This window comes from Oryzias latipes, chromosome 10, assembly GCF_053564925.1.
Source record: "Oryzias latipes strain Hd-rR chromosome 10, Olatipes_Hd-rR_3.1".
NCBI lineage: Eukaryota > Metazoa > Chordata > Actinopteri > Beloniformes > Adrianichthyidae > Oryzias > Oryzias latipes.
The window spans coordinates 3,948,677-3,964,195 of NC_136246.1; the positions used below are offsets into that span (position 1 = coordinate 3,948,677).

Consider the following 15,519-nt stretch of genomic DNA (forward strand, 5'->3'; position numbering starts at 1 on the left):
TCTGATCAGCTCCTTTAGGTGGGTGTCGGTCAGAACGGACCGATGTCTGTTCTCCAAATTATAACAGGGCCTTCTTTCAAAGAGATTTCTGCTCATTTATCTCCGGTTCTCTCGCTGCCTCATCAGTGACCAGCAGGGATCTCAGGGAGTCAGTCTCTGCATTAAAGGATCCATGAGAAAAGGGATCTGCGGTCGTTTCTGTCCAGTTGCGCAAGCAGCGTCACGTTCTGCGCTTCATTCATTCTGATTGCAGCTTCCTGCTGTTTGAGCTCCGCAAAGAAGGAAAGTGGGATGATTGCCGTTTTGAATGTGCACTTTGAAAAGCTTCAACTTGTTAATAAAGGAGACAATTTGTGTCAGATCAGGAAGTTTTTCATTTTCTCCGGGATACGTTTTGTTCTTTTCTGCCATGACCAATGTTACTGCTCCCAAAAGCTCATAATAATAAACATCGTGACGCTATTCTGTTCAGTAAAAAGTAAGAATCTTCCCGTTCTTCCAGAAACATCCTGTGTTTATCTGTATACTCTGAATTTCACCATTTTGACCATGAGGGTAACGGTCTGCACGCACATAAATCTTTATCTATGTGTTCCGGCAGTGGGCGTAACCCGCGCAAATGATTGGCGGTCACGTATGTGTCGGGAGCAGAATCAAACACACACACGCTGCCAGATTACTTTTATTATTAATTATTTATTTTAATACCCTCTGATGGTTTGAGTGTGGTTTAAGAGGGAAAAAATTATGAAATGAGGCACAGGATATGGAAAATATGACGAGACGCAAAGAGCCGCACGCTCATTGTCCAAGAGCCGGTTTGTAATGTTGACTTCTTCCCTCCTTATTGTGTTTTTAGACAATAATACACCCATATAGTTCACTTCATGAACAACCCTAATGGCTTCAATAGCTTGGTGCTGACATGAGTGAATGGGGAGAATTTCACATTTGGGAATATTTAACTTCAATCCTGATGCTTTGGAAAATAACTGAAGCCTACTTAGAGCTTTAACAACCTCTGCAACGTTTTTTAGAAGTAAAGCAGTATCGTCTGCAAACTGACTAATTTTGTATTGCTTATCAAAAATAGAAATACCTTGAATATCATGACTGTGTTTTATGAGAATGGTTAATAACTGAGTAGCTAATATAAACAGTTTGGGTGAGATGGGGCAACCTTGTCGGATACCCCTTTTAATTACAAATCGGGGAGTAATTCCTGGATTTAAGGAAACTGAACTATAAATATCATTATAAAACATTTTAATAATATTACAAAATTTATCACCAAATCCTAAAAATTTCAGGGCTTTAATTAAAAAGGAATGCTTCAATGTGTCAAATGCTTTATAAAAATCTAGAAATAATATCAAACTATCGGGGTCAACAAAGTCACAATAATCCAACAAATCTACTACCAACCTGATGTGATTATGAATATTTCTTCCTTTAATAAATGCTGACTGACACTCATCCACTACATCCTTCAGTCCTCTGTATAGACGCTCTGCAAAAACATGAGCTAAAATTTTATAGTCATTGCATAACAAAGTAATTGGTCTCCAATTATCCAAATATAAAGTGTTTATGTTAGGTTTGGGGATTAAAGTGATGAACCCCTGTCTCATTGTGTTAGAAAGGCTACCTGCTGAGATACATTCCAGAAAAGCTTCATGTAACAAACGTCTTATATCTGACCAAAAGAATTTATAAAATTCTGCTGTTAAACCATCCAAGCCAGGAGATTATGGAAGCGATTATGTAGCATAAATAAAAAGCAAAGTCAAAACCAGAAATGCTTTTTCATTTTCAAAATGAAGCTGCATTTTTTGACTCAAAAATAAAATGAAAAAGCAATCCACCAAAATGCTTTTTCATTTCCTTCCTCAACACAGCTTATTCTGTCACTTAATTAAAATTGAAATGAAAATGGTATTTGACATTTCATTTTCTAACAGTTCTCTGGTAAATGTGTAGCATAATTCATTTAGAAATGTCTAATTTGACCATTAAAATGGATTAATAGAAATGCTTTTTAATTTTCAAAATGAAGCTGCATTTTTTGACTCAAAATTAAAAAGAAAAAGCAATATTTCAAAATGCTTTTTCATTTCCTTCCTCAATACAGCTTATTCTGTCACTTAATTAAAATGATAAAGAAAATGGTATTTGACATTTCATTTTCAAAAAGGTCCCTGGTAAATGTGTAGCATAATTCATTTAGAAATGTCTAATTTGACAATTAAAATGGATCAACAGAAATGCTTTTTAATTTTCAAAATGTAGCTGCATTTTTTGACTCAAAATTAAAAAGAAAAAGCAATATTTCAAAATGCTTTTTCATTTTATACTTGAAACCGCTCATTCTGTGTCATAATTAAAACGAAAATGCAAAGAGGGGATTGCATTTGCATTTTAACATCCACCCCGCGCAAGTTGTCACAATATTCAATTCGAAAAAGCATTAGCAGAGGGGAGGCGGGGCGATGACGTCACTGCTTTCTCCGTGTGTCCGGCCGCTGACTGACGCACACACACGCACCAGGAGCAGACTGTTAGCGGCAGAGACGAGGGTTTTGTGATGGTTGTGAACTTCTGATGAGTTTCCACAGCTTCTCAGGACTACGTAGCAGCATGTCCGCCTTCTGCGGTCCTCCTCCCGACGCACCGCGGACAAGCTTTTTTCTGCGGACCGCCAGCTGCCTTCGCACAGCGGAGCGCGAAGCTCCCGACGATCGCTGAAGGCGGAAATGCTGCTGCGATCTGAGAAACCATCAAATGAATTTGTGTTTCCAGTGGTGTCCAGAACAAAATAAAGACTGATGTAATTCCCAGATATTTACACCTTGATCTGCAGCTTCGCAGTGAATTTGCTGTTTGATGACAGCTGGAGCTCCATCAACAGACAGCAGATCTCTCGATGCTAAACGTTTCTGGTTGGACCAAAAACACTCACTCAGCGCGAAGCTGCAGGAGACTATCTTCATAATGTGCTTTTATTACAGTTATGCTAATATTTTACTGCCTGCTCTGCTCCATCATATGTTTTTAAATCCGTGCGGTCAGGCGACGCTAAAGTTGGCTTACGATTCACAGCTTCTGATTCGCGAGGGCACTAAAGGAACATTCTGCTGCATTTTTCACATTAAGATTACGTAAAACCGGGTCCTGTTCAAAAACCGCTGAACCTGGCCTGCTCAAACCTGGATTCCTGGATCTTAATAAATCAAACAGCAAATTCACCACGAAGCTGCAGATCAAGGTGTAAATATCTGGGAATTACATCAGTCTTTATTTTATTCTGGACACCACTGGAAACACAAATTCATATGATGGTTTCTCAGATCGCAGCAGGCAGCATTTCCGCCTTCAGCGATCGTCGGGAGCTTCGCGCTCCGCTGTGCGAAGGCAGCTGGCGGTCCGAAGAACAAAGCTTGTCCGCGGTGCGTCAGGAGGAGGACCGCAGAAGGCGGACATGCTGCTATGTAGTCATGAGAAGCTGTGGAAACTCATCAGAAGTTCACAACCATCACAAAACCCTCGTCTCTGCCGCTAACAGTCTGCTCCTGGTGCGTGTGTGTGCGTCAGTCAGCGGCCGGACACACGGAGAAAGCAGTGACGTCATCGCCCCGCCTCCCCTCTGCTAATGCCTTTTCGAATTGAATATTGTGACAACTTGCGCGGGGTGGATGTTAAAATGCAAATGCAATCCCCTCTTTGCATTTTCGTTTTAATTATGACACAGAATGAGCGGTTTCAAGTATAAAATGAAAAAGCATTTTGAAATATTGCTTTTTCATTTTAATTTTGAGTCAAAAAATGCAGCTACATTTTGAAAATTAAAAAGCATTTCTGTTGATCCATTTTAATTGTCAAATGAGACATTTCTAAATGAATTATGCTACACATTTACCAGGGACCTTTTTGAAAATGAAATGTCAAATACCATTTTCTTTATCATTTTAATTAAGTGACAGAATAAGCTGTATTGAGGAAGGAAATGAAAAAGCATTTTGAAGTATTTTTTTTCTTTTTAATTTTGAGTCAAAAAATGCAGCTTCATTTTGAAAATTAAAAAGCATTTCTATTAATCCATTTTAATGGTCAAATTAGACATTTCTAAATGAATTATGCTACACATTTACCAGAGAACTGTTAGAAAATGAAATGTCAAATACCATTTTCATTTCAATTTTAATTAAGTGACAGAATAAGCTGTGTTGAGGAAGGAAATGAAAAAGCATTTTGGTGGATTGCTTTTTCATTTTATTTTTGAGTCAAAAAATGCAGCTTCATTTTGAAAATGAAAAAGCATTTCTGGTTTTGACTTTGCTTTTTATTTATGCTACATAATCGCTTCCATAGGAGATTTCCCAGAGGACATCTTTAGTACAGCAGCATCCATTTCCTCAATGTCTAAATCATTATCCATAAAATGCTTAAATTCTAAATCAATGTTTTGGTTCAATCCTTCAATGCTTTCGAATAAAATTTCACAGTCAGCTTCGGAAGGATAGGACTTATATAAATTGGAGTAAAAAGTGTGTATTTCTTTGTTAAGCTCCCCTTGGTCTTCATAAACAAAATTATTTACTGATAATTTGTTAATTTGCTTTTTTAATTGCCTTTGTTTTTCAAGATTAAAAAAATATGTGGTATTTTTTTCTCCCTCTTCAATCCAGCGAGCTCGGGATCTTACAAATGCACCTTTAGCTTTTTCAATATACAAAACGTCTAACTCGCTTTGTAATTTACTTAATTCTAATAATTCCTCAGTCGACAAATCCATCTTTTTACATAGGTCATTAATATTTCTTAAAATATTTTGTTGTTTTAGACGTTTCAATCTAAAGGCACTTTTACTAAAATCAATTGCAAGACTTCTAATTTTAAACTTAAACCATTCCCATTTACTCACAGGTGACATGTCCAAAGCATCAACTTCTGTTATTAATTCTCTAACCTTGTTGCAAAAACAGGAATCTTCCAAAAGCATATTGTTGAATTTCCAAATTTGAATTAAATCAGTTACTGACCGATTACATTGAAGGGATAAGGAAACAACACAGTGGTCTGTTAAGGGTGAAGCAGAAATGGAACATTTATCAATATATTTTACTAATGATGAAGATATTAACCAATAATCTAACCTTGAAGATTGTCCATTTCCTGCAGCATTAAACCATGTATATTGCCTGGTCACTGGGTTCAGAATTCTCCAATAATCAACTAAATTGACAACATTCATAAATTCAACAACCAGATCATCAAACTTGTGACATTGTGCTCTAGGTGGATGTCTGTCTAACCAAAGGTCGGCACCAAGTTAAAGTCACCTCCAACTATGACATTATCAGTTAAATGAGCGTGTTTAAGGTCTAGAATTTGTTTACATAAGTCTGAGAGGAGTGTTTTGTTTTTAGCTCTTTCATTATAACCATATACACAAACCAAAATAAACATTTCACCGTTAAACTCAAATATTAATATCAACCAATGGCCATAGGTATCCCCAAAATGGTTAATAACTTTTCCCGGGAATTTGTTTAAAAGTATCATAACACCAGCTGAATGAGAGGTCCCAAGTTTACATCTTCTTCAACTGAATGGGTTTCCTGCAAAAAAACACATTTAGCTTTCTGCTCCTTACAAAATAAAAAAATAGCTTTTCGCTTTACATTGTTTTTAAGCCCCCTAGTGTTTAAAGAAATGAAAGAAAACATTTAGGAATTACCAATAGCACAGCAACCGCAGAAGATGTGCAGGAATGAACAATATTGTCCTTACCAGACAATTCAATGAGCATTCTTCACCAAGAACATGAACTAACAGAACACTAACTCTCACTGACTGGAACCTATTGAGGGTCCACTCTTCGACTGTCGATCAGCGCGTACCCCTCCTTCAGGAACGCTCTCTGACCCCTCTTCCTCGCCTCTTGGACCAGCTGCTTGGCTCTCGCCTCCCTGTCCTCCTTGGAGAAATCTTCTTTGAAGTGGATGTGCATTTCCTTGCAGACTCTCGCCTCTCTCGACCGTTTCCAAATGTCATCCCGGACCACTCTGGACACAAACTGCAGGATTATCGACCGCGGCGTATTGTTGGAAGTCGCCGCGCTCCCCTTTCTTCCCAACCGATGGACCGTGTCAACTGCCTCTCGCAGGCGGTCCGCGCCGATGGGAACCACCCTGGTCAAGATGCCGATGACGGTTTCTCTGATGTCTTCTCCATCCTTCTCAGCCAAACCATTCAGCCGCAGATTCCACCTCCGTTTGTAGCGGGCATGCTCAGCCACCGCTTCCCTTAGCCGCTTGTTGTCTCCTTGAAGTTCAGCCACTCTTTTCTCCAGGTGTTCTAGAACGCCCTTATTCCTTTTTATAGCTTCTGAGTTGGCATCAATTCTTTCGTCAAACTTTTTCAGTAGGGCTGTCTGCTCATCCATTTTGGTCGTTTGCACGTCGACCTTCTCCGTCAGGGCGGCCACGGCTTCCATAATTCTTTCAAACATACTTTCATCCTGCACGTTCTGCCCGCTCCCTTTCTTTTGCTTTTTAGGATGAGGAGCTTTGACTGGAGTGTGTGCAAGGTTCACTAACTTTTCTTTGGACCTTTCTCCATCCCCTGAAGTGACTTCAACAGCTTCCTCTGTCATCTCGTGAATATCGGACTGGGAATAATAGTCGTGCTCGTCCATTTGCATTTCGGTTAGCTTACTTTCGATTTTCAAAAGGAAGAAAAAATCAAGTTTACGGTAGTCCGCGATTCCTCTCACAAACTTTAAATAGAAAAAACTTGCGGTGTTCTTGGTTATAGAATGCAAAAAAAACTCACAAACAAGGACAGAAAAAAAATCTTACACCGGAGCCCGCAAAGTACGTTCGTTCATTCCGCCATCTTGCCTCCTCCCTCACAGTCTGAGGTCCAGCTCACAGATCTCACATCTGACGTATCCCTCAGCGCATGTTGTTCTGTCCTTCCCAACCTACAGCGCCCTCTACAGGATAAAAAAACTTCTCCCACAAGTTCTAGCAACCTGGGTTACAATAGTCGGAATCCCTGACACCAGTATATTGAAGAAATCAATTCATTGTCGATTTTTAACCCAACACTGAGTTGCTTAAATTCGACTCTCAGGATTGACCCCAACTCGTTCAGAGGAGTCACTCCCACACAGTTGAATTACATTTGAAGAGTGTTGAAAATAACTCTAAATTTTTAACACACAACACAAACACTGAAATTCAAACACTTTTTGAATTTTATTTGCGTACTTAACTAAGCTCTTTTTTTCAAACAGCATTTTTCTGTCTGCTCCTGGTTCACACCTCTATCAGAATGCACAACACCTCTTTCTGACAAGGTCATCAACGGTGTTCATTTATTTTTTAATCTATTTATTTATTTGTTTCGGGGGGCTTGTTTGATGATCAGTGAATTGTGTTTTTACTCGTTTTGTTTAGAGACTTGTTTTTTCTTTCAAGTTGCCATGACTGGCGAATTACTGAAGAAAGTTAATTTCAATGAACCTCAAAACAATTTGAATAAAAAAATACTCAGAAATGCAGTTTTAATCTTAACTTTCTAAATAAAGAACACCGGCTCTGCTTTGAGCTTTTCTGCACGGTTTCTACTGACAGTATCAGTATCAGATGGAGAAAGCCAGCCATGAACGCTCATCCTGTGTGGAGTTTGCAAGTTCTTTATGTGCTGGCACTGCGGCTTCCTCCCACAGTCCAAATCCATGCTTCATAGGATAAATGGATACTCTAAAGCAGGGGTCACCAACGCTGTGCTCGCAGGCCCCCATGCACCCCCGAAAACCCCTTGTGGCGCCCGTGGTTAATGCTCCAAAAATAACACTATTCATATTGCAAATCAATATATATATATATATATATATATATATATATATATATATATATATATATATATATATATATATATATATATATATATATATATATATATATATATATATATATATATATATATATATGCAGATACTTCCACATTTCTGTCTGTCTCGTTACAATGCATGGAAGACACAAGGATGTTTAGAGATCAGATTTACTTATTTTAAAAAGCTCAACAAAAGCACTGGTAATCACGTCTCCATGTCTGGGTTCATTCACATCCTGGTACGCTCTCCCTCCTCCCGCTAGAGTTGCTTTCCACCGCTACTTCCATGTCTCTGTGGCCCACATTAGTTTAAGAGGGGGGAAATAAAAACAAGAATGATCTATTTATTATTGTTTCAATGAAATATCATAAGATTTAGGATGCCCGAGCTTGCTACTTCCCCATACCGCCGCTGGCTGTCCGTCTGCTGGCTTGAGAAGCAAACGAGCTCCGGCCCGCCGCGGGATTCTTGTGCTTCTCATGCCGGCATTCGGGGCAGCTGGCTGCGGTGTGTGATGTTGTAAGTTTGGGTTGAACAGGATTAATAATATTCAGGATGTGCTGAGGTAACTTGTCTTTTATCAACATTGTCGTTAGCAGTCACTTTACATCCAGAGGCTAAATACTATGTATCCCATCAAGCATCCCACAAATCCCTCGACCAATCTGTGTTCCTGTAACTGTGGTGCATTCAAATACAACAGGATGAATGTATATCAGAATACTATTTCGTGGGAACGCATTAATTATCGCCTGGGACCGAAATATTATTTTGTGGGATCGTTTTATTTGTTTATTTTACCCATAAAATAAATATCACATCTCGGGCTCTGTATTATATCGATTTTTTAAAATACGTTACATACAATTGAAAAAATTAAATGGAAATATTTGATCTGGAACTCTCCTTTTTCTAAGTCAAATGTCATTCGTGCGTGGCCATCTTTTCGTTTTTTCGCGGTCATTCAGGTCTTCCTGACAGGCTGACCGAGTGAAGTGATGATGAGGAGTTAGCCTGCTTGCCACAAAAAATATGACAGAAAAGCAAAAAAGGGCATACAATTTTCAAAATGATTGGGAGGTACAGTTCTTTTTTACATCATTTAACGATAAATGTCTGTGCCTTATTTGTGGGACAGTGTTGCTGTACCAAAGCAGCAAAATGCGAAGAGGCACTTCAAAACCTGCCACAAAAACTTTGATGTTAACTACCCGCCCGGCAGCCCATTATGAACAGAAAAAGCCTGTGGGTTAAAGGCAGCTTTAGACATACTGACTTTTTTCACGAGGCCATCAAAAAAATCTCAGAACGCAACCGAAGCTTCGTTTAGAGATGCACATTTCTTGATAAAAAACAAGAAACCTTTTTTGGATGGGGAGGTGTTAAAAGATGCTATGATGCTTGTCGCTAACACATTGTTCAAATATGGTCCCGATGTCATCTCTACACTCTCCGATGTACAGCATGGAGCAAGTACAATTGCTAGACGAGTGTCATCTTTGTCTGAGAACCTAATAGAGAGGCTGGACCAGGAACAAAAGTTGGCATCTGTGACAACAGCTGGGGCGCCAGCTATGACGGGCCGGCATGTGGGCTTCATTGCACAATGCAAAAATGATCCAGACTTTCCAAAATGTCTGCACTACCACTGCATCATTCATCAACAAGGGATTTGTGCCAAAAGGACTCCTGTTGTGAAGATTGTACACAGCGTCCGCTCCAAAGCTAAGCAACACAGAATGTTCAAGATGCTAATGGTTGAGCTTTCTGCAGAATATGGTGACTTACTATTGCACACCGAAATGAGATGGCTCAGCAGCGTACGGATTCCATAGGGTTTTTGTCACTTCTGGGTGAAATCAAGGAGTTCATGAAATCCAAGGGGGGAGATGCATCTCTGCTGGAGGACCCAGAGTGGATACTTGACTTTGCCTTTTTAACAGATTTGACTGGGAATCTGAACCATCTGAACCGGGAACTGCAAGGTAAAGATAAGACTGTTGCTCGCTTTTGATTTAGAGCCACGTTGAGCATTTTCTCCACGCAGCTACAGAAGAAAAAAATGCTACATTTTCTCTCTGTGCAGGCAGCGTGAAATGACAACGTTTCTGCATCTGCAGCTTTGGACAAAGCTGTAAAAAAGTACTCCCAAGTCATAAACAGGCTAGGACAGGAGTTTGAAGACAGGTTTTGTCACTTTGAGCAGCTTGATCCATGCGTGTCATTTGTTACAAATCCTTTTATGCAAGTAGATGTGACATCCACTGCTGAGCAGCTCAGTGCTTTGTTCACTTTGAACGCTGGTGAGGTAGAGATGGAAATCTTAACATTACAGAATGACCCCCACCTCAAAACTCATCAGTCTGCACCAAACTTTTGGAGAAGTATAGTGGTGTGTGCACAGTAGCTGTGAAAATAGCCTGCTTTTTTGGTTCAAACTATCTCTGCGAATCAGCCTTTTCCAACATGAACTTTATCAAGAACAAACACAGAACATGCCTGACTGATGCACATTTGCAGGACTCACTGAGAATTGCAGTATCAAATTATTCAACAGATTATAATGCACTGGTGAGCAGCATGCACTCTAAAAAGAGTATTTGGGCTGTAGTTGAAAGGATGAATTTTTTTTACATTGTTCTAACTTAATTATTTAGTTTGGTGAAAATAAATCTTATTTTTTAGTTCATTCAACTTAAAAATAACACGTAGTTGTCTGACATAGTTATTTTACTTTTAATCAACTTTGGTGTGAAGCTGTCAATGTGTCATGACGTCATAACGCAAGGCAGCGCAAGGATTTATCTGATACCATTTTTTTTTGCCTATCACGGCAGATTGGGGTTTAAATGTGAGTTTTTGTCTGTGTGTTTTGTTGTTTAGCTGTTTAATTTTTATTTCTTTCTGCACCATGAGTTAGAGTTTGCTAGAGGATGATGACCAACCCCCTTGTGCGGTGAAACATTATATATTCCACTTTTCAGGACAAAGTTCACAACATGTGAGCCCCTGCCTTGTAATGCGAGACATTGCTGGGTCATTTATGTCTTTGATATACAAATTTCAAGGCCCATGGGTTGGTACTTTAGAAAATTGTGTCAATTTAAATTGTCTAAACAAAATGTAAAAAAAGTTTTTTAAGTCAGATCAATTGCTCAAATTGGGTTGGATAGCCATTAAAACTTAAGTTGAATAAGCGTAATTCAATTAGGTGTTACCAATAGAAGTGATTCAATTAAGTTGGATCAACTTTTTTCTTTTTAGAGTGTGCAGTTGCCAGACCTCCCACTACACGAGCAGATGAACCACAGATACCATTTTTCTGTTATTGTTACATCAGCAACAATTATCAAAAAATATTTCACAAAATGTTAAATGTTCAGAAAGAACTTGTTCAGTTTGTTGTCAGTGTGTTTCCTTGGCCTAAAAATGTTCACTTAGGATCAGTTGCATTACAAATTCAGCAGGTGTTTATCCTGACTGTCAAATGTTTGAGAAAATAAACATAAATAAATGTTTCATGTCTAAACATGTTTTTCTGATTTTTATTGACATGTAAATCACAGATAATTGTGTAAAATAATTATTGACTATAATAAATAATTAATTATATAGTAATTATTTGTTATTTAGTACATAATAATTTATGTATTATCGATTTGATTATGGATATTATTGACTCACTTCACATCGTGTTATAGGTGATATTAAAGAAGCAGTAGTTAGTATAACATTAGTTATCCATGCAGTTTTGTTATTTAGCAAACAGGTCCTGTGGCGCCCTTCACACTCAGTGGACATGAAATGGCCCTCAGTCTCAAATAGGTTGGTGACCCCTGCTCTAAACTGTCCCCATATGTGTGATTGAGAGTGAGGTGTCTGGATTTCAGTTTAGTCTTGTCAGTTCACCTTCATTATCAACTTTTGGTTTCCCCTTTAGTTGTATTGATTTGTGATCATTTAAGTTCATTTATTAAAGATTATAGACTCCTGTCATCAAACATGGAGCCCTGCATTTTGACTCCTTCACCACCAGTTTTTGACACTTTCAGCAAAGATGCTCAGATCTCCTTTTCCGTGGCCTCCATGTCCAGCTCTTCCACAGGGACGCAAAGTTGTTCCCTGCAGCACAGAGGTAAATTCTCTCCTGTCTACACGTGCCCAAAGTCACACTTTAGCCAAATATCCAACCCACCTCAACTGGCTGCCCTAATAACAGTGACTCTGCCCTGAGCTTTTCTGCAGCCAGTATCAGATGGAGAAGCCAGCCCGTCTTAGATGAAAGCTCATTCCCACAGTTTGCTTCTGCCATAATCTGCTCATTCATCATCACAGCTCACAGACTCAGGTGAGGCCAACCTAGATTGACCGATAAATTGAAAGCTTTTTTTCTGACTCAGCTATTTCTTCACTTCATAGAATATTAATGGCAGAATTTCTCAGTGTGACTTCACAAGTGCAGACTCTGGCACAGCACACAACAATCACAATCCAAAAATATCTTATAAAGCCAGAGCCTCGATGAAGGCTAATTAGTTTGCTAATTTAAAATCTATATGAAAATTGACTGTGGATGAATGAAATGTTACATGAAAACAGCATTCGTTTCTGACTTCCAGTACCAAAGTTAGCTACTGCGCTAGCAACAGCAGGCATGTCACTGAGGAGTCTTTTTAAAACATCCTTGCAAAATTCTTCACTCACATTGCGCTGAAACAAACAAAATCTCCTGCAAATATACCAGTATGTGCTTCATCCTGATGTGAGATTGGGTGAGATTTTCAATTGTCCCAAACCCCAAATGTCTATGATAGGAGTTCCAATAGCTGGCATCCTAAAGTATGATCAAACTCTTTTTGGGTTAATGCTTTGACAAAAAGCCAGGCTTATTTTGTTGCTTGTATCTACCTGCTTGTTAACAGGGCCAGAAGCTCCTGAAGCCCTGGGCTGTAGGGCTGTAGGGGCCCATAAGCAGCTTACTCTGCTGGGTATAAAGAGTCAATGAAGATTAACACATGTGTCTGCAGACAGGAAAAGGATTACACCTAGAAATCCTGGGAGAATAAAATAATATTCCATTGACCAATCACATGTCTCTGTCTATGTTCAACATCAGAAGTTACAACATCATTAGAAAAGTTGCCAAAGATGTAGAAAACATTGGCAAACATGCTTGTGACAAATAAAAAAACAGATTATGAAAAGAAAAACAATTCCCAAGCTTTCAGGACATTTCAGCATTTCAGAGCTGCAAACTCTACGTAGCTGCAAACCCCCCCCCCTCCCCAGCTGCATCAATGGAAGGGGTTCTGAGCCAGACACACCTTAGGGACCACAAGAAGTTTAGACGTATCTGTCTGAAAGCATGGCAGATTTTAAAAAAATCCTTAAAAAAAGAGCTCAGATAAATCATGACTGGATAGTTTTTTAAATGAGAATGATTGAAGTTTCAAAATAGATATACAGTAAAATAGAATTTAGACGCCTGACTACTTTAAGCATGAACTCCGCATCAGTTGAGCGTGACGGCTCTGTGGATGTCCCACCATGACACTCATGCTAAGTTGAGGTTTGGTCATTAAATGACTGCTTTAGTTTTTCAAGTTCAGCTCGTGTTCAGGCAGATAATGTGTGTCTCTGGTCATTTATGTTTGACATAGAGACAGTAAGGAGCCCAGGTATTGTGGTTTCTGATCATTCCACATCATTATCCTTCCTCCACTATTCATAGTTTATTTATTAGTTATTTCTAAAGAATCTGTGTAACTGATGTTTTTATTTTGGCTAGAAAGCACTTTTGCTATGATTTCCAACCTTTCAGTTTTATTGCTGCAGATCTCCTGCAGGGAATGAGGCTCTTTAAATAGGTTGAAAACAGTGTTTACAGATGGATGAGTGGAAACTCTTGTTTCTCCAATGTCACACCTCATTATTTATTCTCATTATTGTAACATTATAACACAGATAAATGTTTCTGAGTTAAAAAAGATCTCTTGTTATTTCTATTTAACTTCTAAATCCTTGTGGCAATAGTGTATTGCCACACACTGCTTCTTTATCACAGTTTTGCTGCATTTCTTGTACACTGGCCTCACTTGTCTTGTCTTTTTGTTGTATCTTTACTGTAGAAAAGCACCAGCAGCACACTGTCTGTCTTTGAGTACTTACGATGGACAGTACACTTGCTTCCCCTTCTTCTTTCCTTTTTTAGCTCCTTTTTCTTTGGCAGATCCTCCATCCAGACAAAGAGAAAGGACTAGAAGAAAGATGGCAAACTTCCTGACAGCCATTCTGGGTCCAAATGAGACTGTGGAGAAAACAAACAATTGAATTGCAGATTTAAATTCAGAATTTAGACCACTGCAGCAATAAAAGACTGGAAATAAAGTCATCTTTTGTTTCCAGGCTTGTGTGGACTCTGTGGCTCACCAAATTTTAAGTTTGCTTCACATCAAAACTTAACCTTTACATAACTCTACTTTTCATAGAGGGATGTTTTTACTGCAATACCTAAATGTAAGACTAAAGTCTTGGGTCCTCACAGAACCTTGCAGAAATGATTACACGTACATATGTCCATTTTGATGATGAACAGTTAAACAGCTGAGCAGCCATGCAGTGTGAGTCATCCATCATCCAGGAAAACTGGGATTTCACTGCAATGGGACACTAAGACCAGCAGCAGAACCAGCAGTTCCTACCATAAATTCTGGTCCTCGAGATCTAACACCTTGACTGTTTTACTGATGTCCAAGCCCTGGTATTTGCTGATTAGCTCAATCAGATGTCTCCACACTCTGACTGAATGAACACACCTGGTCCAGGTAAGCAGCAGCTAGCAGTTCAGGGAGAGCTGGAAAACAGTCAGGGTGGTAGATCTCCAGGACCAGGAATGAGTGGCCCTGGTCTACACAGATTCTGCCACTGTCCTGGTGTTGCTCTCCTCCTCCCCCACAAATGTATCATCCTCTTTTCCACCACTCTAATCCGACCTTTCAGACTTTTGTCAGGTACACATTTTATTTTGGCTAAGGTCAGTTCATGTTCCTTTATCGATTTAGTAAAACTAATTGGCAATGAAAGTCTGGGGGGACTGTGTCCGGACAACAAGCCGCATTGCTCATCCACAGACGCTGGATGACAACAGCTGGAGTTTGGTCAGGGTTTCACTTGGCAACACCTCTTTTATTGTTTTTAAAGCTATTTCTTATGAGTCCAAATGAGATCTGTAACTCCATCCTCAGGCATTTGCAGCAGCTTTTGAAGAAAGGATCAATAACTTGTTTATATCACTGGAGGCACCAAACATGTTTTATTACACAACAACACAGATTCAAGGAAACAGATCAAAATATAATCTGTCACATAAGCATTGCACTGGCATCAAGTCAAACCATCTCTTTGGAATTATGAACGCCATGCCAGCCTCAGAAGCCGTTTATATTACATGAACCTTTGCTTTGTATTTTATACTTAAAGGGAAAAAAACGAGCTGACGGGCCAACAGTGATCATGTGATTTTTCAGGCCATGCCAAACAAAAAGATGAAGGACAAAGGTTTGTGACTCTAGTCAAGACAGCTGCAGCAACAAAGACACCCTGGATAAGGCATGATG

General features: G+C 39.2%; 1 protein-coding gene across 1 annotated transcript in view; it reads right to left on the reverse strand.

Annotated features, from left to right (window-relative positions):
- Positions 1 to 15,519, reverse strand: part of glrbb (glycine receptor, beta b) — a 61,024-nt gene that overhangs the window by 43,787 nt on the left and 1,718 nt on the right. Inside the window, exon 2 of the mRNA XM_004086476.5 lies at positions 14,072 to 14,210. Within this exon, the coding sequence (XP_004086524.1) occupies positions 14,072 to 14,193 (122 nt within the window). The 5' untranslated portion in view covers positions 14,194 to 14,210. The remainder of the gene's footprint in view (positions 1 to 14,071; positions 14,211 to 15,519) is intronic.